The following is a 21,981-nucleotide window of genomic DNA, read 5'->3' on the forward strand; positions in this document are numbered from 1 at the left end:
TTTGCCTACACTGATTAGTTCTTTTCGGTACTTTTTAAGATGACACGAGTAAAACCTTAATAAATTCTCATTGTTAAGGATTCAAAACATATACGTAGACATAGCAAAACTTGAAAATCCTGTTACTCACCAACACATACTTTTCCCCAGGTAACCACCGTCTTGTGATTTGTCTTCCAATGAATTTGTATACATATATGCACATTCGCGTTTGTATGACTTAAACACATAAATGTAATCACAAATACACATTGCTCTGCAACTGTCTTGTCTTGTGTCGGTTTTTCATGCCATTATAAATATATTTCATTTATTTTAGCAGCTCTTCAGTGATTTGTAGTATGGATGTATTAAGCTTTATGTTATTCACTTGTAATGGACATTTAGATAGTTTCCTATTAAAAACCACGTTGCTTTAAACATTCTTGTGCAAATACATGTGTGCATGTAGAATTTTACACCGATCCCGATTCTCCAAAAATCCAAGTAGCAGGTGGGATCATTTTAGAATGCACTTCAATAGCGTTCTTCAACCTTCCTCGCGTTTTTAAAAGGACTGAGAGGAGAGCGGGGGAGAGGTCGTAAGATCCCCTGTTAGGGTGTTCGTAAAGTAACTCCTCTCGCACAGCCGTCTTGAAAAAGCAATCCGCACAGAATGTGCGGGAGAGCTGTAGGAACTTCTACGGTAGCGAAAGGGAGGGAAACAGGCTTGTTGGAAGAAGCGCCTGGTCAGCGTTATCCTCGAGGATCATGCCTTCATGTTAATTCCCCACCCCATCAATTCTACCCTTTTTAGGTTAGACTGAGGAGTAAGTTTCCCAGGTATTAAAAATCGTCTAGAGAGAGCAGGGCGAAATTAGAGCGCCGAAGTGGCTTGAGAAGCACAGTGAACGGTGGCGAAGCCCAAGCCCGGTCGTAGTACGCCCGCGGGCACTGCCGGCGCCATGGCGGCCGCCTTCGGCCACGGCGGAGGACTCGCTTTCCCAGCGGCCCCCGCGGTCGCAGGGGCAACGAGCCCGACCGGCCCTCGCGAGCGGAGGCGGGGCCGGGGCCGGAAGTCACGTGCTGTGACAGTAGCTGGGGTGAGGCCGTCGTCGCCGCACGGGCGTTTTGGGGCTGTGTCTGTGGGAGGCGCCGGGGTGATGGCGGTGGAGACTCTGTCCCCGGACTGGGAGTTTGACCGCGTTGACGACGGCTCGCAGAGTAAGGGAGCGGCAGGGCGAGGGCTGCGGGTGGACGCTCCTCCGGCCCGCCGCTGTCCTGGGCAGCGCTCTGCGAGAGGGACGGCTGCACAGCCGTCTGGTGCGGGACACTTCAGAGCCCTTGGGGTGTGCGAGGAACGCGCTCCAGCGTTACTTTCGGGGTTGGGGTCCCAACCACGGGTCAGGCTGCCCGCTCAGGGCTCGGTGTATGAGGCGGGGGCTCTCTTGGGGAGCCTGCGGTGCCCCGCGGGAAACGGCGTCCGCCTTCAGCTGCCCCGGGGCTTGGGCGGGGCGCGCCAGGGAGGCCCAGCGGCCCCGGCCAGGCTGCTTCTGTCTCTGGCCTCTTGGGGATTTCGCCAGATTCTCAGCGTTCAGCTCTGGAGGACGCTGATGTCTGGGTTCCTGTTTCGGTTTCCTGTTTTTCTTCTTTTCCTCCCAAATCAACTTTTGCAAGTTTAGGTGTCTTTCCCATTGCGTTGTTATAACCGTAGAAGAGAGCGAAAAAAGAACTTTTCACCCCGCGAAAATAAACACGTGAATATCATTTTATCCTTTTCCAGGCCTTTTATATTATGCTAAGTGGTATTTTTCAGTGATGTTCTGTAGTTTCCATCACAGCTATAAAGGCTTCAAAAATTACAGCAAATCTTCACATTTTGTTTCACAAGATCAAATTGTCTGATTTTAACTTAGAAGTCCGTCCCGAAATAAATTCTGTTTTCTTTCAGTAAAATATTGAGGCCACATTAATTGTAGTGAAACTCTGCTTGAAGTAAATACAAGTTGGCAATCTGCTTTTTATCTTTGGTGATAGTAATCTGTGTAAGTGATTTAAGATACCAGAGCATGCTGTTTGTGATTTTTTTTTCTCATAGTTTTTCCAAAAGGTGGAACGTCGCTTTTAAAGATTACAGATGAATTTTGCTTGATTTTACAAAGAGAGACTAATGCCTGCAAAGTTAGATGAATTAGGTTTTACAAGTCTCTCAGAGGAGAGTGAGCTACACCAGGATGGGTTGCAGTTTTTCACAAAACATTCTTGAGGTCAGGAGTTCAAGACGATCCTGGCTAACGGGGTTCCCGTCTCTACTAAAAATACAATAGCCGGGCGTGCTGGCGGGCGCCTGTAATTCCAGCTACTTGGGAGGCTGAGGCAGCGGAATCACTTGAACCCGGGAGGCGGAGGTTGCAGTGAGCCGAGATCGCGCCATTGCACTCCAGTCTGGGTGACAGTAAGATACTAGCTCCTATGCAGCATAAAAATTAATCTTGCAGGTAATGACAAAATCTTTTTTTTTTTTGTGGAGCGGATTCTGTATTTATTGTTATAAATTGAACTGTACCTTATCATATATGAAGTTTTATGGACAAAGGTGACGAACTGGCATCTTCAAAAAAAATTGGAATAGAGTTATGTTAATTGGGTTTGAAAATGGTTCAGCCTGGAGTAGAATGATCTGAATCACTCAACAGATACTTTCTACAACCAGTGACTGTGCTAGATATTAGGGATACAAAGATAAAACAAGGAATGCAGTCTATTGACAAAGATGAGCATGTTAAGTAGGTTTTTGGAACTTTTACTCTTAAAAAATTACCAGGTAGTTATTAAGTTTTGTTACTTTAACTTTCACCAATTTTACAACCGTTTATTATCAGCAAGGAACTTTTAATGTTATTTTAGGTTTTCTGTTGCCTGTTTGTGAATCCCTAAACATATTAAAGAGTTATTTATTGGCGTGGTGTTTTTCTAGCATTGTCTTTTTTTTTTTTTTTTTTTTTTTTTTTTTTTAAGAGAAGGTCTCACTCTGTAGCCTAGTGCAGTGGCATCGTCATGGCTCACTGCAGCCTCAACCTGCTGGGCTCACGTGATCTTCCTACCTCAGCCTCCCTAGTAGCTGGCTGTTTTTTTCTTTTTTAATTGGGGTAGAGACAAGGTTTCGCCATGTTTCCCAGGCTGTTCTTGAATTCCTGGGCTCAAGCGACCCACCCGCCTTGGCCTCCCAAAGTGTTAGGGTGAGCCACCATGCCCGGTCTAGCATTGTCTTTAAGAACTCATTTGCTGGTCAAATGCAGCTTTGACTGGTCATTTCCCCTGTAGTTGAGAATAAGACAACCATTTGGGGTTCTGAAAATCTAGGCAGTTTTATATGTAAGCTGTAGGGAAGAGAACACCTCCTTGTGCTTGGTTTTCATTAATTTTTGTTCTGTGAATCATATCTAGACTAATTGTTTTGCAAAATTGCCTAGATTAATGCTATAATAAGACAGAAACTTTAATGAACTAAATGGATTCACCGGATTTAGAGCTTTACGTGGTTGAAGAATAAGGGAGAATGGGGGTTAGGTCTTTATACTTTAATACAGTGTGAGTCAGAACACACTTTATCTTACTTGCTTCATATTGCTAATTTGAGGAGAGCAAATTTTTACCTTTTTTAGAAGACAAAGGTTGAATGAAGTTATATCAATAAAAGAAACTGAGTTGGAGTTGAATTTGTTACCTTTGGGAACAAGTAATGAATTTTTATGTGTAACGTGAAATACTTTCATGCATTTTGACGAATAGGCATATTTTAACATCCAGCTTGTTCCAGTGATTCCTTAAAGTTACCTATGAATGTGTTAATTCTGTGAAGAACAGCATAGTATTCTGCAGTTAAGCAGTGTTCTTTGCTGGTTTTTCCAACTTGATTATGACAGTTAAATAAGTTAGCAGATATCTTGGTTAAATTTTAGACAGTATGGAAATAATATGCTCAAGCAGATCTAAAACCTCAATTTAAAAATATTTAGGTGTATTATTAAACATTAGTGCATATAGAATTAAAAACTACATTTTTAAATGTTACTTCTGTGTCAGAATTTTTTTTTCACCTGCTTCAGGTCATGAATATTTGTTTTTGCAGAAGGGTTTTTTGTGACTAAAAGAATCAGGACATTGAGTTGTTTAGGGCACTTTTCAAATTGTTTCAAAGCCCTCTATTATGGGGTAGATGGGCTGGTGACTTTTTCATAATATGTTAGGGTTTTAAGGTAGTATCTTTATATATGGTAACATTTACTGCTTTTAAAGTTATTTCACGTATAGAGAAGATTGAAAGCTGAATTATTGTTTAACTTTGAAACTTTATTTTCAGGAAGTCCAGACATTCCGGAGTAATTATTAACAATGCTTTGCGTGACTTTCGAGGTTATTTGAAGTAAATGTCCTGTAATTCATTACCTGTACTTATCACATACTGTTTTAAAATTTAAACTTAGAAATTCATGCCGAAGTCCAACTTAAGAATTATGGGAAATTTCTTGAGGAGTATACATCTCAACTGAGAAGAATTGAGGATGCTCTGGATGACTCAATTGGAGATGTTTGGGATTTCAATCTTGATCCTATAGCATTAAAGGTTTGATTTGATTTTTTAAAATATATGTATGTATTTTCTGGACATAGTATATCCTGAAAACATAATTTTTTAAAATGGAAAAAGTATTTGAAATCTAAGAACAAAATGAAAGTTGGAGAAAATTGTTGATTTCCTTTTCTCTAAGCCGTGCAGTTGGTTTTTAAATGTGTGTGTGTTTTTTTGTTTAAGAATGACACAAACACAAAGCCTTTAGTGTCAAAGAATGACACAAACTCCACGTCTTTGAGCTTGCCTTTGATTTTCATTATTAAGATAATGATGAGGGCTGGATAGAATATTCAGCCTTTGGTTTTTCTTAATTGAGGCTATTTTACATAGAGTGAAATGCACCGATACTCTTAATTTTGCCAAACACATGTAACTCATATCCCAATTAAGACAGAATATTTTCACCATTTCTGAAAAGTTCTCTCATGCTATATTGGAGATGTTAATGTGTGAGTAATTTTTTTTTTTTTTTTTTTTTTTTTTTGAGACGGAGTCTGGCTCTGTCGCCCGGGCTGGAGTGCAGTGGCTGGATCTCAGCTCACTGCAAGCTCCGCCTCCCGGGTTTACGCCATTCTCCTGCCTCAGCCTCCCGAGTAGCCGGGACTGCAGGCGCCCGCCGCCTCTCCTGGCTAGTTTTTTGTATTTTTTAGTAGAGACGGGGTTTCACCGTGTTAGCCAGGATGGTCTCGATCTCCTGACCTAGTGATCCGCCCGTTTCGGCCTCCCAAAGTGCTGGGATTACAGGCTTGAGCCACCGCGCCCAGCCAGTAATTTTTTAATGTATAAAATATGTCACTCCATTTTGAAATATTTCTTTTATCTTTAGTTTGTTACCACTTGAATAATAATGTACATTTTATTGAGCACTTACGTATTAGACACTGTCCTAAGTCGCACACTGACTTTTTATAACAACTTTCTTGAGATATAATTCATATATCATACAATTCACTCATTTAAATTGTATAATTCCATTATTTTTAGTATATTCACAGAATTGTGCAACCATCACAACAGTCAATGTTAGAACATTCTCACCTCCCCCCCGAAAAGAAATCGTGTACTTTGGTAGTCAACCCCCTAGTTCATGCCATGGCATACCTGCCCTAGGCAACCACCAATCTGCTTTTTATCTCTATGTGTTTGTCTTCTCTGTATACTTCATATAAATGAAATCATACAATATGTACTCCTTTGTTGCTGGCTTCTTTAACTTAATGTTTTCAAGGCTCATCTATGTTGTCACATGTTTTTAGTACTTTCTCTTTTTGCTGTTGCTGAATAATATTCCATTGTAAGGAATGGATAACCACATTTTATTTATCCATTCATCAGTTGATAGACGTTGGAGTTTTCTACTATTTGGCTATTATGAATAATGCTGCTATGAGCATTTGGGTACATGGTTTTATGTAGACATATATATGTGCATTATATATAAAATGTATATATACATTATGTGTATATTTTATACATATGTATATATGGGAGTGGAAATCCTGGATTATGTGGTAACTATGTTTAACTTTTTGAGGAGCTGCCAGAATGTTTCCAATATGGCTATACCATTTTACATTACTACCAGCACTGCATGAAGGTTCCAATTTTTCTATATCCTTGCCAGCTTTTATTGTCTTGATTATATTCTTCCTTGTGAATGTGATAGCTCATTGTGGTTTTGATTTGCATTTCTGATGGCTAATAATGTTGAACATCTTTTCATGTGCTTATATGGCCATGTGTCTGTTTTCTTTGGAGAAATGTGTGTTCACATCCTTTGCCCATTTTTAAATTGGGTTATCTTTTTAGTATTGCATTATAGGACAAGCATTGACTTTTAATTCCCACAACAGTCCTATAACGTAGATACAATGTCATCTCCATTTGTAAATGAGAAAACTCAGGCATAGAAAACTTAAGTAACTTAGTCGAGTAAGTGACACATTTAGTTAAATGATGAATATCAGGCAGCTTGGCTCCAGAGCCTGTGCCCTTATCCAGTAGCCTAAACTGCCTCACAAATACTTTATATATTTGTAAACTGAAATTACTTTCCTTTGACTTCTTTCCTGCAGGCTGGATAGACCTAGTCTTACTTTAAAAATCTTTCCCTCAAATTTGTAATTGTCTCTTTTTGTTCTTCAACACTTCTATGAGAATCCTTGTATGTGTAAGTTATAGGAACTCTATGAGGAAGCTCATTCTCTACCTGTACTATCTCTGAGGGTAATAAGTTTCATACCTCTGTCACTTGCCATTAAGTAACACTTGTTGATTTTTTAAAGAGATGCTGTTGGGCTTTCTCGCCATTAAGTAATACTTGTTGATTTTTTAAAGACTTGCTCTTGGGCTTTAAGGGCCTCTTCTAGATAGGATTATAAAATCTGTTTTTTGTCTCAACTCTCAGATTTTATAAAAGGGTGAAATCATCTCTTAGTTTTTATCTTTCTCCTACAGAAGCATTCTAATCTTTACAATTATCTGACAGACTCCATCTCCCTAGTTGCTTTCTTTGGAACCTCTGTTTAAGTTCTATTATTGGGCAGTTGTTTTATTGTTTTTACTATACAAGGTTCTTAGTATTTTGGGAAAAGCCACAAACTCTGATAAAATATCTGTAAACAAAAATTACAACCTAATGAGAAAAGGTATGTAATAACTTACTTGCATAAATAGTTAATTGTTAGTATGTAACCGGAAGGGAGATCTAAGATTTCACTTAATAAAGAGATCACATATAGTCGATGATCAGGAAGAGGTGGAAATTGAATGGGCTTTAGGAGTGAACTCCACACAATATTTTCAGTGTTTCTGAGCGTGGATTTATACAAGAAAATACATTTTTTCTGTCTTGTTTCATTCTCAATTTATTTTGATGCTTTAGTTACAGTATCTTATTAAATTTGTGGCTGCATAGACAATTCAAAAATGATGAGAGGTTTTTCCCCATGATCATAACTAATAGAGTTTAATGATATTACTGTTAACCTTATTACCTTGCATTTTCTTGTACTACACTCATAAGCAGCCACCTTGTGCTCCATAGGACAACTAGAGTTGTCGCAGCATGATTGTGTCATGTTGGGCCATTTCTTATGTATTGTCTAATGAGATTGTTTTGGATGAAGTAGTTGGTATGGTGCTAATGTTGAGTACAGGATCTAACACAATTTCATTGGAATAAAGCTAGTCTCAATTTGTGTATTTAAAATTTCGGTTATTTTTCAAATTAAAAAGAAATGTTCTTTTCCTTTGTTTCTGTAGCTTTTGCCTTATGAACAGTCTTCTCTTTTGGAACTCATAAAGACTGAAAACAAGGTACAGAATCCTAAATCTAAAAAATTATTTAAAAAATGTTTTAGCTATCTGTTACAATTTACTTTTTATTTTGTTTTTACTCATGAAACTAGGTCTTAAACAAAGTCATCACTGTTTATGCTGCACTTTGTTGTGAAATCAAGAAATTAAAATATGAGGTAATTGTTTGAATTATTGTCTTAAAACTTTAAAAACACATCATTTAGAAGCAAGTATGTGTTTATATATGTACAGTGTGCAATAAATATTGAATGTTGAATGAATTATTTATTTCACATAATAGTAATACTGACTACCATTCATTGAGTACTTAGTATGTACAAAACGCCAGGCTAACACTATAACCCTTATAGTAACCCCAGGAGGTAGGTGAGACATTGATGAGGAAACTGAGGCTTAAAGAGAGGGTTACTTGCATAACATCTTACTGGTAGTCAACAGTTTGAATCTAGGTTTACAAACCTCCAAAGTTTGTGTTACCTGCCATATATACTGGCTATCTAGAGAAAACGGATTTTTTTTTTCTTTTTTTTTTTTTTTTTTGAGGCGGAGTCTCGCTGTGTCTCCCAGGCTGGAGTGCAGTGGCGTGATCTCGGCTCACTGCAAGCTCCGCCTCCCGGGTTCACGCCATTCTCCCACCTCAGCCTCCCAAGTAGCTGGGACTACAGGCGGGGAGCCTCCCAAGTAGCTGGGACTACAGGCGCCCGCCACCACGCCCGGCTAGTTTTTCGTATTTTTAGTAGAGACGGGGTTTCACCATGTTAGCCAGGATAGTCTCGATCTCCTGACCTCGTGATCCACCCGCCTCGGCCTCCCAAAGTGCTGGGATTACAGGCTTGAGCCACCGCGCCTGGCCGGATTTTTTTTTTTTTTCTTAAGACGCATTTAGTTTTGTGTTTCCTTACCCAAGAACCATTAAAAGTCTGGTAGAAGCTGTCAGACTTCGTATTTTATTCTCTTGCTTTTTGATACCATGTGGTTGCTCTTTATTTCCCATGAACTAATGGGAGGATGTGGGACAGTGAGGGTGGTCAGGTAAGATGAAGTAAAGGCTAAAGGAATCAGGATATTGCTTTGAGTATCAGTAATATTTTTGTTACTCTAAAGATAAATTGAATTGCTTTATAAGCAGGTTTTGAATTTAAATGAATTTGAATTTAAATGAATTTGAATTTAAATTGAATTTAAATGAATTTGAATTTAAACGATGTAGCCCTCTGTTTATTACTAAATATACAGATCTAAGAGAACATAGGAATTTGGAAACAAAACAACCTTTAAAATTGTTTTAATTTTTTCTTAAAAACAGGCTGAAACTAAATTTTACAATGGTCTCTTGTTTTATGGAGAAGGAGGTAAGTTTAAAATTCAAAATTGTAATGTGATGCCTTTTTGATATTGAAATGAACAAAAAGTTAACACACAATTTTAGGACTACTATGATTATATAATGTGAGAAAATAGTGTCATATTTTTTGTTGGTATTTTGGTAAACAGGTAAAAAATCTGATGAAGCAGCATCAAATTTGTGGTATCTTTGTACTTTATGAAGTATTATAGCTAGATGAGAATTTTCCTTGAATTCATTAAATAGTGAAGCAGATACTTCTAATTATTTGATTAATGATTGTCTCATTTTTCTGTTAGTAAAAGATGTTCTGATGGAAAAAAAAACGCTTTTCCCCCTTTTTTGGTATTGATTGAGTTTAAATTTAAAAAATGAAATATACTTACCCATGTTGCCTTTTACAGCTACAAATGCCAGCATGGTGGAAGGTGATTGCCAAATTCAAATGGGGAGATTTATTTCATTCTTACAGGTAACTGATTTTTATTTTCTACTGAGCTTTTACTTTGAAAAGTTTGAGTAAATTACACAACATGTAAAAAGTTCTGAAACCTTCAAATACTAAAAATGTGTACTCTGAGGATAAGACACTTAATTAGCATTGGATTATAGTTTAGGAGATCATAACTCCTAAAAGATTTCCAAATATTTTTAGAGGAAGAAGCTATCAAAATAAGTTTCTTTGTATATATTCGTTTATGGACAACTTGCCACCATGCCTTTTAAAATAATTTAAACTTTGTACCCACTGGAAAAGACAAATTGTATCCGGAAAAGTTGTTAATGGAGAGGAGAGAATTAAGCTGTTACATGAGCAATGATGAAGTTGTTTAGAGCGGTAGCCCTGGATGCTTCTCACAGCTTGTTTCAGTTTAGGTAGCTTTTCATCGCTGCCAGGTTTTAATGATTGTAGGTCCTTTGGTTTACTCTTATCAAAATAATAAAATAGCTTCTATTTCCTCCTCTCTTTATGATAAAAATAATGCATGTACAATGTGAAAAAGCAAAAATTGAAGCTAAAGAAAAAATACTCATAGTCCTACCTGCCTTCTGGTTGTTGAGTACAAGATTTGATATATTTCATCAAATTAGGCATGCTAACATACTGTTCAAATCTTTTATATCTTTACTACTTTTTTTTATCTAATTGATCTAATTGAGAGGGTTTTGTTCATATTATGATATGTGTTATTCAGGGTCCTGTCTAGAAAACTCCATGCAAAGTATTTCAAAAGATATAGTTTGGAGGATACAAAGTAGCAGATATGTAAGATGAATAAGTCTAGAGATCTAATGTACAACATGAGGATTACAGGTAATAAAAGTACCATATGTGACATTCATGCTGAGTAGATTTTAGCTGCTTTTGCCACAAAAAAAATGGGTTAGCTATGTGAGATGATGGATTTGTTCATGCACTTCACTATAGTAACCTTTTTATTATCGGTATGCATCCCATAACATGTTGTATACCTTAAATATACACAATAAAATTTATTTAAATAAGAAAAGAGGGGGTTCAATATAGAGAATTGGTTACCCAGTTGCTGGAGGACAAAGAAAATAGTGAGGTAGTCCAAAGGAAATGGATACCTCCTTTACATCCAGGGAACAAAAAGGAAAAAGATTGGGATTGCCAGGATCTGGGAGCTTGGAGAAGAAGCCCCATAAAACTGATGCCCATGCCTCTGAGAAGGTGGCACTGCCTAGCTGCTGCTGGCTTCTTTTCTAACAAGGTGTCTAAAAAATGTAGTTGGTAAGGTCCCAGAAAATGTGGAAACTTTGCATTTTTCATTTTTAGGATATTTTATTCAGTGTGTACAAGTTTAGAATTGTTAATCATTCCTGGTAAATTGAATCTATTATCATCATTTGTGACCTTCCTTAGCTATGTTCATGATTACGTGTATATGATTATGTATATGTATTTTACATACATAGCAATTTACTATACTGATGCTAATCAAGTCTATTTTGTCTGATAGTATAATAATAATGCTGCCCTGGCTCTGTTTTAGTTAACGTTTTCTTGATTTATCTTTTTCCATTCTGGCAGCCCTTCAGTGTCATGTTAATTTAGTTGGGTTTATTTAAAACTACATATATCTGAATTTTGCTTTTTTAATGCAGTCTGACAATACCTGTTTTTTAATTGCTTAATTTATTCTATTTGTAGGTCTATCGTATATAGTCTGTATATATATCTGGGCTTGTGTCTGCCTTTTTACTTTGTTCTTCCTATTTGTCCTGCATTTTCTGTTCTTTGCTTTTATTAAAGTTTTAGAAGTTTAATAGGACATGTAAAACTATTTAAGAATAAAATGCATTATTTGTTTGAATTTTTAAAAATGCTTTACATCATTTTTAGATCTCACAGCTGCATAAAAATTCCATTTTTAAATATTCAACAAATATGTTTTGTGAGCCTAGTATATGCTAGAAACTGTTGTTGGTGCGGGTGATATAGCAGTGCACAACACCAACAGAAATTCCTGTTCTCATAGAGCTTAAAATTTAGATCAGCATAGTTTTAATTAGGTTTTAAATACTTCAGATACACACTGTTTCTGTAGGTTTAAAAGTCGAGAGCTTCTGAAATGGATTTTCGAAAGTCTAGGGTATGTTAGATATGAACTAATTATTTAATGACAAACGTATCCCTAGGATAAGTGATATGACATTTCACTTGCTGTGTGCCAAGCCTGCTTATACATACGATTACAGGTGATCAGTGTTTGAAGTTATTTTACAGTGACTTCTGGAAACCCCTTCCTGCCATCGTTGTACTTTCTATACTGGTGGCTTTTGAGCTCCTTCATTCACTCAGATGTTTATTCATGTAATAGGATAGAAATTTATTGAGAAGCAGGTGAGTGTTAGTCACTGTGCTAGGCAGTGGATATTCAAAGAAGGAATGAGACAGCACCTATTATTTAGGAGTTATATGAGTAACTACAATATTAGACTTGAGATAGTAGTATGAATGAAATGCAGTGGGAATAAAGAGATAGGAATGACCTTGGAATGCAGGAGGTGAGTTAAGTGTTGATTGCTTGAGGGATGCTTGAACTCGTCTGGGTTTTGGTTAACTGGAGGCTTTATTGGAAAACTGTTTTGTTTTTATTAGAGTTGTTACCATAAATTTCAGTAAAAAATGGTGAGATTTAAAAAACAACTTTGTAATATATACCCACCTTGTCATTTCAGGAACTGTCTTGTTTTGTTACGAGGTGCTATGAAGTGGTGATGAACGTAGTCCACCAGTTGGCTGCCCTCTATATCAGTAACAAGTAATGAATTTTAGAAATATTTTTGCTTTTATAATAGAGATGCAGAAAATGTTCTTTCTAAAATTAATGACTTGAAGTAGTTTTTCTTTCATTCAGCATTCTTTGAACACTTATGGTATTTCAAACAGTACTTGATGTGTATAATGCATAGGTTAGTAAGACACAATTTCCACCATGGTGAATGAACCCATTATCTGTCTGAATGACAGTGTCTGCAGAATAATCTTAAAGAAATTTGACCATATAGAGGAAGGCTAACATGGAATTAATACATGTTCTGTGTTCTGTCTCTTTATTCCTTTCCTCTTTACACGAATGGTTGCCTGACTCTAATGGAGTCACTTGAGACTTTTCTTAGACTACAGAATCTTGAGGGTTGGAGCTAGGGAATCTACATTGAAGAAATTTTGTGAGTAGTTCTAATGATTTTAAATATACCCAGTAAAATATACCTTAAATATACACAGTAAAATTTATTTAAATTAAAAAAGAGGGGATTTAATATGGAGAATTGGTTACACGGGAGTCGGAGGGCTGAAAGGACAAAGAGAACAGTGAAGTCATCCAGAGGAAACAGATGCCACCTCTCCATCCAGAAAACAGAAGGGAAAAGATTGAGGTTACCAGAATCTGGGAGCTTGGAGAAGAAGCCTCATGGAATTGGTGCTAATGCCACTGAGGAGGTAGTACCGCCTGGCTGCTATTGGACCATTACCCTAAATCAAGAAAAATGATCACATTTTCATAGAGCCCTTGTAGCTTTACTGCAAAATAATATCTCACATTTGATTGGTTCTTTATACTTAAAATTTTTTTCCATACTTACAATTTAATTAATACAGTAACTTTGTTTAGCTCTATGTCTAGGGATTATTAATGATGAGAAGAGATAACTGAGACCTGGAAGAGACAGCAAGAGTCCCTAGCAATTTTGGCACTGTTCTTTTGGTCACCAGCACATTCATTTTTCTTACTGTACCATGCTGCATAGTAACTCTTTATACTGGAGTGTTAACTGTTTCTTATTCTCCCATTTTCCACCTCAGTTAGGTATTTATGTTCTGTCTTTTCACTGAAGCTCTCATGGCAGGAGAGAATGAGAGTATAGCTCCCCCACCCCTTGCAGTACCTGATGGATAGTTCTAGGAAGACTCCCCCTCATCCTACCCCTGCCCTAGAAGGATGAAATTTATTTGAATTTTGTGTTTAAATTTAAAATATGCATTCTATCTTGTGGAATATCTGTATGTGCTTTAATATTATAAGTACTGTTTAAAACTTGTTGAGCAAAATGAGTAAGAGGTAGAAGTGAATTTTTCTTTGACTTTTGACTTTGGTATAATTCTAGTAGTATACACTGTTTTTCAGTAGGGATGAGGACTCAAACAAACCCAACTGAAGAGAGGACTGATTCGTAAAGGCCAGTTTGGATAGAATAACAAAAATTATAGTTGGTAATTGAGAAATTCTAATAGTTTAGAAAGATATGAATACCACTTTTAATATTTCTCTACCTCCATCCCAAGATACATCATTTGGGTTTAAATGGGTAAGGTTATTCATAGGTCACCTATCATCATAGCCCTACCCATGAGTGGGATATAGGCAAGAATACTGTTAGGGTGGTGCAAAAATTATTGCTGTTTTTTAATCACAGTTACTTTTGCACCACCCTAATAGTATGCACAAGGTAGTTCTCTTCTTGGGAAAGTGGACTTGACGCTCTTAAATTTTAAATGACTAGAGCGTTAATAAAGATAAATATTAAAATTCCAAGATCATCTGCTCCTGTGAGTATTTGAAATAAGAATAAACTGTGACAAAAAGGAAAGTTTTTTTTTTTAACTTGATTGTTATTTTATTATAGGATTGCACCCAAAATTATAGAGACAACTGGAGTTCATTTTCAGGTAAAAGACATTTAACTTGACTTGTAAAACTGTAATTTTTACTATATTTTACTTTGGAGTTTGTATGGTTGGAGAGTATGACACTCATAGCAACTCTCTTAAAGGGGTGTACGTGTGTGTGTGTGTGTGTTTGCATTTGTTCTCTTTCATCTGTGAAGTTGATGAGTCATTATTAACCATTATCAGTGTAACTTTGTTTTCCCCAGTAGTGCCTTAATGCAGATTCCCTAAATGATCTCTTTGGACAATGAAATGAATCTGCAGTATTGCAATTAAGGATGAAATTTTGTTCATCTTAAAAAGAGAAAAGTGTTCTCTGTTTAAGACTAAAAGACTAATAGTCCTTTCTGAGGATCCAACCTGTAGCTGAATAAACTGATTTACCCACTGCTTTTACTAATTCAGTAATTAGCCCAAATGATTTTACTTTAAACGTCTACATGAGGCTTAACTTCTAACTAGTGACTAAATGATAATCATTAAAGGTTTTTTGACAGACTATGTATGAGCACTTGGGAGAACTGCTAACAGTTTTGCTCACCCTGGATGAAATTATTGATAATCATATCACACTGAAAGACCACTGGACTATGTACAAAAGGTACACCAATTAAAATATTTTAAAATGTTCTCTTACTTTGGTTAATGTATTTGTGTTAGTAAAAAGTAAACAAATATAAATAATACAGATTTTCTAAAAGAGCTGGGGATTGATATTTAGAAGAAGCTCATATCAAATATTTTTATGAATACAGTAACCATTCTTTAATTTCATGTGAGTTTGTTGGGACAAGTATACATCTGTATAAAGCATCCTAATTCTTAATAGTAGTAGAAAGTTAATTTGCCTAGCTTAGGACTCAGATTTATTTTTTTGCTTGGGTTCTATTCAGGTGACAGTTTTTCTTTCTTTTTCTTTTTTGAGACGGAGTCTCACTATGTCACCAGGCTGGAGTGCAGTGGCGTGATACTGGCTCACTGCAACCTCTGCTTCCCAGGTTCAAGTGATTCTCCTACCTCAGCCTCCCAAGTAGCTGGGACTACAGGTGTGCGCCACCATGCCCAGCTAATTTTTGTATTTTTAGTAGAGACGGTGTTTCACCATGTTGGCCAGGATGGTCTCCATTTCTTGATCTCGTGATCTGCCTGCCTTGGCCTCCCAAAGTGCTGGGATTACAGGCGTGAGCCACCATGCCCAACCCGACAGTTTTTCTTTCCTGAGCTTGGTTTTATTTTATATACCCCGAATTTTTTTAGATCATGGTTTATTTTATTCATGTTATAAGTACTTATTAAATATCTGGTATGTATAGAGTATGAGGCATTTTAATTTAAGATGATATTAAAAAGCATAAGAAAATCTATTAGGATTATTGAAAAACAAATTTTCTTTTTTTTTTTTTTTTTTTTTTTTTGAGACGGAGTCTCGCTCTGTCGCCCAGGCTGGAGTGCAGTGGCCAGATCTCAGCTCACTGCAAGCTGCGCCTCCCGGGTTTACGCCATTCTCCTGCCTCAGCCTCCCGAGTAGCTGGGACTACAGGCGCCCACCACCTTGCCCGGCTAGTTTTTTGTATTTTTTAGTAGAGAGGGGGTTTCACCGTGTTAGCCAGGATGGTCTCCATCTCCTGACCTCGTGGTCCGCCCGTCTCGGCCTCCCAAAGTGCTGGGATTACAGGCTTGAGCCACCGCGCCCGGCCAACAAATTTTCAAATATGTAGAGCCAAACAAGAAATACAAAGATAAAATTTTGACTTCAGGAACATTTTTAATTTTTAATTTAAGAATTTATTCGGTGGATTTAAGATGTTTCTCTTAATTTCCACAAGGTTACTGAAATCCGTCCATCACAATCCTTCAAAATTTGGAATTCAGGAAGAAAAACTAAAGCCATTTGAAAAGTTCTTGCTGAAGCTAGAAGGGCAATTACTGGATGGAATGATATTCCAGGTAAGTAGGTCTGTATCAGACTGTAACAATTGGGCTCATATTAGACGACAAAGCTCAGAATTACAGTAGGCCACTTTTATAATGCACTGTTAAATATATTTTTCTTTAAAAAGTACTTTGGCTTAAAATTATTGTTAGAGTACTAAAATATTTCTATATCTAGTAGCCAACAAAATTAATAGTGTATTAGTTGTGTCTAGAGTAAGAGTTTTAGAAAAATTATGTAAATGGATACCAATATTTGAGGATTAACATCTAATCTGAGTAGTTAGGTATAGGCATATCTTGTTTTATTGCATTTCGCTTTATTGCATTTCCCAGGTAATTGCATTTTCTATATATTAAAGGTTTGTGGCAACCCTGCATCAAGCAAGTCTTTGATCATCATTTTTCCAACAGCATTGTGTTCACTTTGTCTCTATCACATTTTGGTAATTCTTGCAATATTTTAAAGTTTTTCATTATTATCATAGCTGTTATGGTGATCAGTGGTTTCTGATGTTACTATTGTAATGTTCTGGGGTGCTACAAATAGTGCCCTGTAAGATGATGAACTTAATCAATAAATGTTGTGTGTGTTCTGACTGCTTTATCAACTGGCTGGCTGTTGACCCGTCTTTCTCCCTCTCTTCAAGCCTTTTTATTCTCTGAGACACAACCATATTGAAATTAAGCCAATTAATAGCCCTACAGTGGTTTCTCAGTGTTCAAATGAAGAGTTTCATGTCTCTTAATCAAAAGCTAGACATGATTAAGCTTAGCAAGGAAGTCATATCAAAAGCAGAGATAGGGCCGGGCGCGGTGGCTCACGCCTGTAATCCCAGCACTTTGGGAGCCTGAGCCGGCAGATCATGTGAGGTCAGGAGTTTGAGACCAGCCTGGCCAAGATGGTGAAACCCTCTCTCTACTAAAAATACAAAAATTAGTAAGGTGTGATGGCAGGCACTTGTAATGCCAGCTACTCGGGAAGCTGAGGCAGAAGAATCGCTTGAACCTGGGAGTCAGAGGTTGCAGTGAGCCAAGATCACGCCGTTGTACTCCAGCCTGAGCATCAAGAGGGAGACTCTGTCTTGCGGGCGGGGCGGGGACAAAAAAAGCAGAGATAGGCCGAAAGTTAGGCCTCTTGCTGAGAATAGTTAGCCAACGTGTGAATGCAAAGGAAAAGTTTTGAAGGAAATCAAAAGTGCTGTAAACACAGAGATGATAAGAAAGCGAAACAGCATTACTGCTCATACGGAGAATGAGCAGTTTTGTTGCACTGAATTGAAAATCAAGCCAACCACAACATTAGTTTAAGCCAAAGCCTAATCCAGAGCAAGGCCCTAACTCTCTTTAATTCTCTGAAGGCTGAGAGAGGTGAGGAAGCTGCAGAAGAAAAATTTGAAGCTAGCACAGGTCGGTTTATGAGGTTTGAGGAAAGAAGCTGTCTCCATAACATGAAAGTGCAGAAGCAGCAAGTGCTCATGTAGAAGCCAGTAAGTTATCCAGAAGGTCTAGCTAAAATCACTGATAGAAGTGGCCACACTCAGCAACAGATTTTTCAGTGTAGATGTAACAGCCTTCTATTGGAAGATGCCATCTACATCTTTCATAGAGGGAAAGCCAATGCCCATTTGCCATTCTGAAAATCTTAGGACCCTTAAAAATTATATTACTCTACTCTGCCTATTCTCTGTAAGTGAAACAACGAAGCCTGATGACAGCATATCAACATTGAGGCAAGACCCTCAGCCAGCAAAAAGATGATAGCTCACTGAAGGCTCAGATGTTAGCATTTTTAGCAATAAAGTATTTTTAAATTAATATACTTAGACATAATGCTATTGCATACTTAATAGACTATAGTATAGTGTAAATATAACTTTTTTTTTTTGAGACGGAGTTTCACCCTTGTTGCCCAGGCCAGAGTGCAGTAGTGCAATCTCAGCTCACCACAACCTCTGCCTCCCGGGTTCAAGCAATTCTCCTGCCTCAGCCCCCCAAGTAGCTGGGATTACAGGCCTGTGCCACCATGCCCAGTTAGTTTTGTAGTTTTAGTAGAGATGGGGTTTCTCCATGTTGGTCAGGCTGGTCTCAAACTCCTGACCTCAGGTGATCCACCCGCCTCAGAAATTTGTGTCACTCACGTTATTGTGCTGGTTGGGAACTGAGCCTATGGTTTCTGTGAGGTGTGCCTATATTGTGTTTGCTGTTAACCTCTAGGTTTAGGGGTTTTTTTTTGTTTTTGTTTTTGAGTCTCGCCCTGTCACCCAGGCTGGAGTGCAGTGGTGCGATCTTTGCTCACTGCAACCTCCGCCTCCCGGGTTCTAATGATTCTCCTACTGCCTCAGTCTCCCGAGTAGCTGGGATTACAGGCGCCTGCCACTGCACCCAGCTAATTTTTGTATTTTTAGTAGAGACGAGGTTTCACCATGTTTGCCAGGCTGGTCTCGAACTCCTGACCTTGTGATTCGCCCACCTCAGCCTCCCAAAGTGCTGGGATTACAGGTGTGAGCCGCCATGCCCCGTCAGGTTTAGGTTTTTAAGACAACCCTTAACAAGTCTGTTTAATTCTTCCTAGGCCCAGGGAATATAATTTGGGTTTGCACAGTCCAGTATGGTAGCTTCTAACTACATGTGGCTATTTAAATGTAAATACATTAAAATGAAATACAAAATTCACTTTCTTGCTCACGCTAGCCACATTTCAAGTACTTAATAGCCACATATAGTTCACGGCTAGTTATCATATCAGACAGCACAGATGTAGAATGTTTCCATCATCACAGAAAGTTCTGTTGGACAGTGCTGCTTTGAGCAGGTTCCACCAGAAATTGCATTATATTCCATTTATAGTATATTTCAAGGTTACCTTTAGTTTGTATTTTACATGATCACAGTTTTTAACCGATTAATCTCAACTCTTGTTTACAGTTGACCCGACCCTTTGAACAACATGGGTTTGAAGTGCGCACGGGTCATACAGATTGTTTTTCAAGAAATGTATTAGAAAATTTTTTGAACATTAGCAACATTTTGAAAAAAACTTGAACACAAATGGCTTAGCCTAGAAATATTTTAAAAACCTGAGGAAAAGTTAGGTATGTCATGAATGCATAAGATATATGCAGATACTAATCTATTTATGTGTTAATTGACTTATGTTATCCATAAGGCTTTTGGTCAACAGTATGCTATTACTAGTTAAGTTTTTGGGTAGGCAAAAGTTATATGAAGATTTTTTACTGCACGAGGGTCAGTGGCCCTAATTTTATGTTGTTGAAGAGTCAACTGTATATCAATTTAAATGTTATTATTTTATTTTACTTTATTTTATTTTATTTTTTGAGACGGAGTCTTGCTCTGTCGCCCAGGCTGGAGTGCAGTGGCGCGATCTCGGCTCACTGCAAGCTCCGCCTCCTAGGTTTACGCCATTCTCCTGCCTCAGCCTCCCGAGTAGCTGGGACTACAGGCACCTGCCACCTCGCCCGGCTAGGTTTTTTTTTTTGTATTTTTTAGTAGGGACGGGGTTTCACCGTGTTAGCCAGGATGGTCTCGATCTGCTGACCTTGTGATCTGCCCGTCTCGGCCTCCCAAAGTGCTGGGATTACAGGCTTGAGCCACCGCGCCCGGCCTCATTTAAATGTTAGTTCATTAGGTTAAGAAGATAATTTTTTTGTTACTGATTCTTTTTCTAGGAGACATTTCTATACATGCTGTAATAAAGTTCTAGGAAAGTAATTGTAAACAGTTAACATAAATTCTACTCATAAAAGTGCAAAGTAAAATAAAAATTATGCTTTATCTTCTATACATCTCTGAACATCGTGTGTATTTCTTTATACAGGATTATAGATTTGGATTCAGTTTTATTACTTTCACATAACTAGTACCCAAAAATATAAATACATACAAATTTTTCATTCACAAAGATCTAAATATTAGATTTCATTAAGAACCTGAGCTTTAGTTTTAGTAAAATTTAAATGATGAATATAGAAATTTATCATACACTACATTTAGTGTATGATATTTAAATGTTTAATCATTAATTATTGAGAGTCTGAATTTCTCTTTAAATGTTTCCTATCTAGGCCTGTATAGAACAACAATTTGATTCTCTCAATGGAGGAGTATCTGTGTCAAAAAATAGCACTTTTGCTGAGGAATTTGCACATAGTATTCGGTCAATTTTTGCAAATGTAGAAGCCAAGCTTGGTAATGTAAATCTCATTTTTTGGTTTTTGTTTATAAAATTTGCATTTCCTTAAAGCATAATTGAAGTGTAATTGTTCTGCTTTCTCTTATGTTATTGATTTGTAAGGAGAACCTTCTGAAATTGACCAGAGAGACAAATATGTTGGAATTTGTGGACTCTTTGTATTGCACTTTCAGATTTTTCGAACTATTGATAAAAAGTTTTATAAGTCTTTATTGGACATTTGTAAGAAGGTAAGAACTTGAAACTTATTTTTCAATTTGAGTAGATTAAAAAGATTGCAGATAAAACTAAGTATTTTAAAATGCATTTTATTCCTGTTTACAAAAATAATTTAAAAATATTCACTTGTAAAATTCAAGTATTCCAGAAATAAGTAACTTAGTGAATGAAAATACATCATATTTCTACATCATATTACTACGTATTGGTAGATGGTGTTCAGGTTTGTTCTGTACATTAACTTTCTTTTAGTGGTACTAATACTACTTTTTTCCTTTCGTTTTCTTTGCCACTGATTTTCATTACTGAAGATGAAGAAATTTAAAATATATTTCTTTCTGTGTCTTTGTTATTTTCATAATGTGGCACCTGATTTCAAAACTGAAAGATTAGTTTATGTGTAACATCGAGTGATAGTGACTATGATAACCCAGCCAATTTTTTAAAAAGTTATATAAAATGAAACTAAAGGACATGAAGATTCAAGTTTCTATTTACTTGTTGTATTTTTTTATCTGACAATCCATGACAGGGTGTTTTGTGTGTGTGTTATTTAATACTTAGGGGAATAAAACTGTCATGCTCAACACCAGATGTAGAAATGCCTTAACTCTGCCACAGTGAAAGATATTTGTCTCATAATATATTAATAAGTATTTTTGTGGTTATTTTTTCTTGAAATGAATTGTCTTCCATGTGTATTATAGAACTTTTAAAAAGCTTATTGTTTAGCCTGCATTTAATGATTTTTCCCCTTTTCCCTTTTCTATTTCAGGTACCAGCCATCACTCTAACTGCTAATATTATTTGGTTTCCTGACAGTTTTCTGATCCAGAAAATACCAGCAGCTGCCAAACTTCTAGACAGAAAAAGTCTTCAAGCCATTAAAATACACAGGGATAGTTTTCTACAACAGAAAGCTCAATCACTTACCAAGTAGGTTTTATAAACAAGTATAATGAAAATATTTAGATATTATTTATTTTCAAATATTATACTAACTCTAAATGTATAATACCATTTGAGTTATTAAATGTACTTGATAATTAAGGGTCAGGCAATCTCCAGGAGATTTGTTTTCTAGAGGTTTTTTGTAAAAAATATTTTACACTTAAAGTCAATTTAAGATGTGG

The 21,981-nt window shown here is 36.9% G+C and overlaps 1 protein-coding gene across 2 annotated transcripts in view; it reads left to right on the plus strand.

Moving 5' to 3' along the window:
• The first annotated feature begins 1,072 nt into the window (after window positions 1-1,072).
• The window catches only part of WASHC4 (WASH complex subunit 4), a 63,601-nt gene continuing 42,692 nt past the window's right edge, over window positions 1,073-21,981 (plus strand). Inside the window, exons 1-13 of one of the 2 annotated variants that reach the window (XM_015152660.3) lie at window positions 1,073-1,203; window positions 4,467-4,606; window positions 7,880-7,933; window positions 8,026-8,091; window positions 9,243-9,288; window positions 9,686-9,753; window positions 12,489-12,571; window positions 14,439-14,481; window positions 14,979-15,082; window positions 16,308-16,428; window positions 20,502-20,625; window positions 20,732-20,859; window positions 21,624-21,784. In XM_015152660.3, coding sequence (XP_015008146.1) covers window positions 1,143-1,203; window positions 4,467-4,606; window positions 7,880-7,933; window positions 8,026-8,091; window positions 9,243-9,288; window positions 9,686-9,753; window positions 12,489-12,571; window positions 14,439-14,481; window positions 14,979-15,082; window positions 16,308-16,428; window positions 20,502-20,625; window positions 20,732-20,859; window positions 21,624-21,784 — 1,199 coding nt within the window. In that variant the 5' untranslated portion in view covers window positions 1,073-1,142. Of the gene's footprint in view, window positions 1,204-4,466; window positions 4,607-7,879; window positions 7,934-8,025; window positions 8,092-9,242; window positions 9,289-9,685; window positions 9,754-12,488; window positions 12,572-14,438; window positions 14,482-14,966; window positions 15,083-16,307; window positions 16,429-20,501; window positions 20,626-20,731; window positions 20,860-21,623; window positions 21,785-21,981 lie in introns of those variants that run through there. The other variant, XM_077954837.1, reaches the window with a different exon arrangement.

Source organism: Macaca mulatta, chromosome 11 (assembly GCF_049350105.2).
Source record: "Macaca mulatta isolate MMU2019108-1 chromosome 11, T2T-MMU8v2.0, whole genome shotgun sequence".
Lineage (NCBI taxonomy): Eukaryota > Metazoa > Chordata > Mammalia > Primates > Cercopithecidae > Macaca > Macaca mulatta.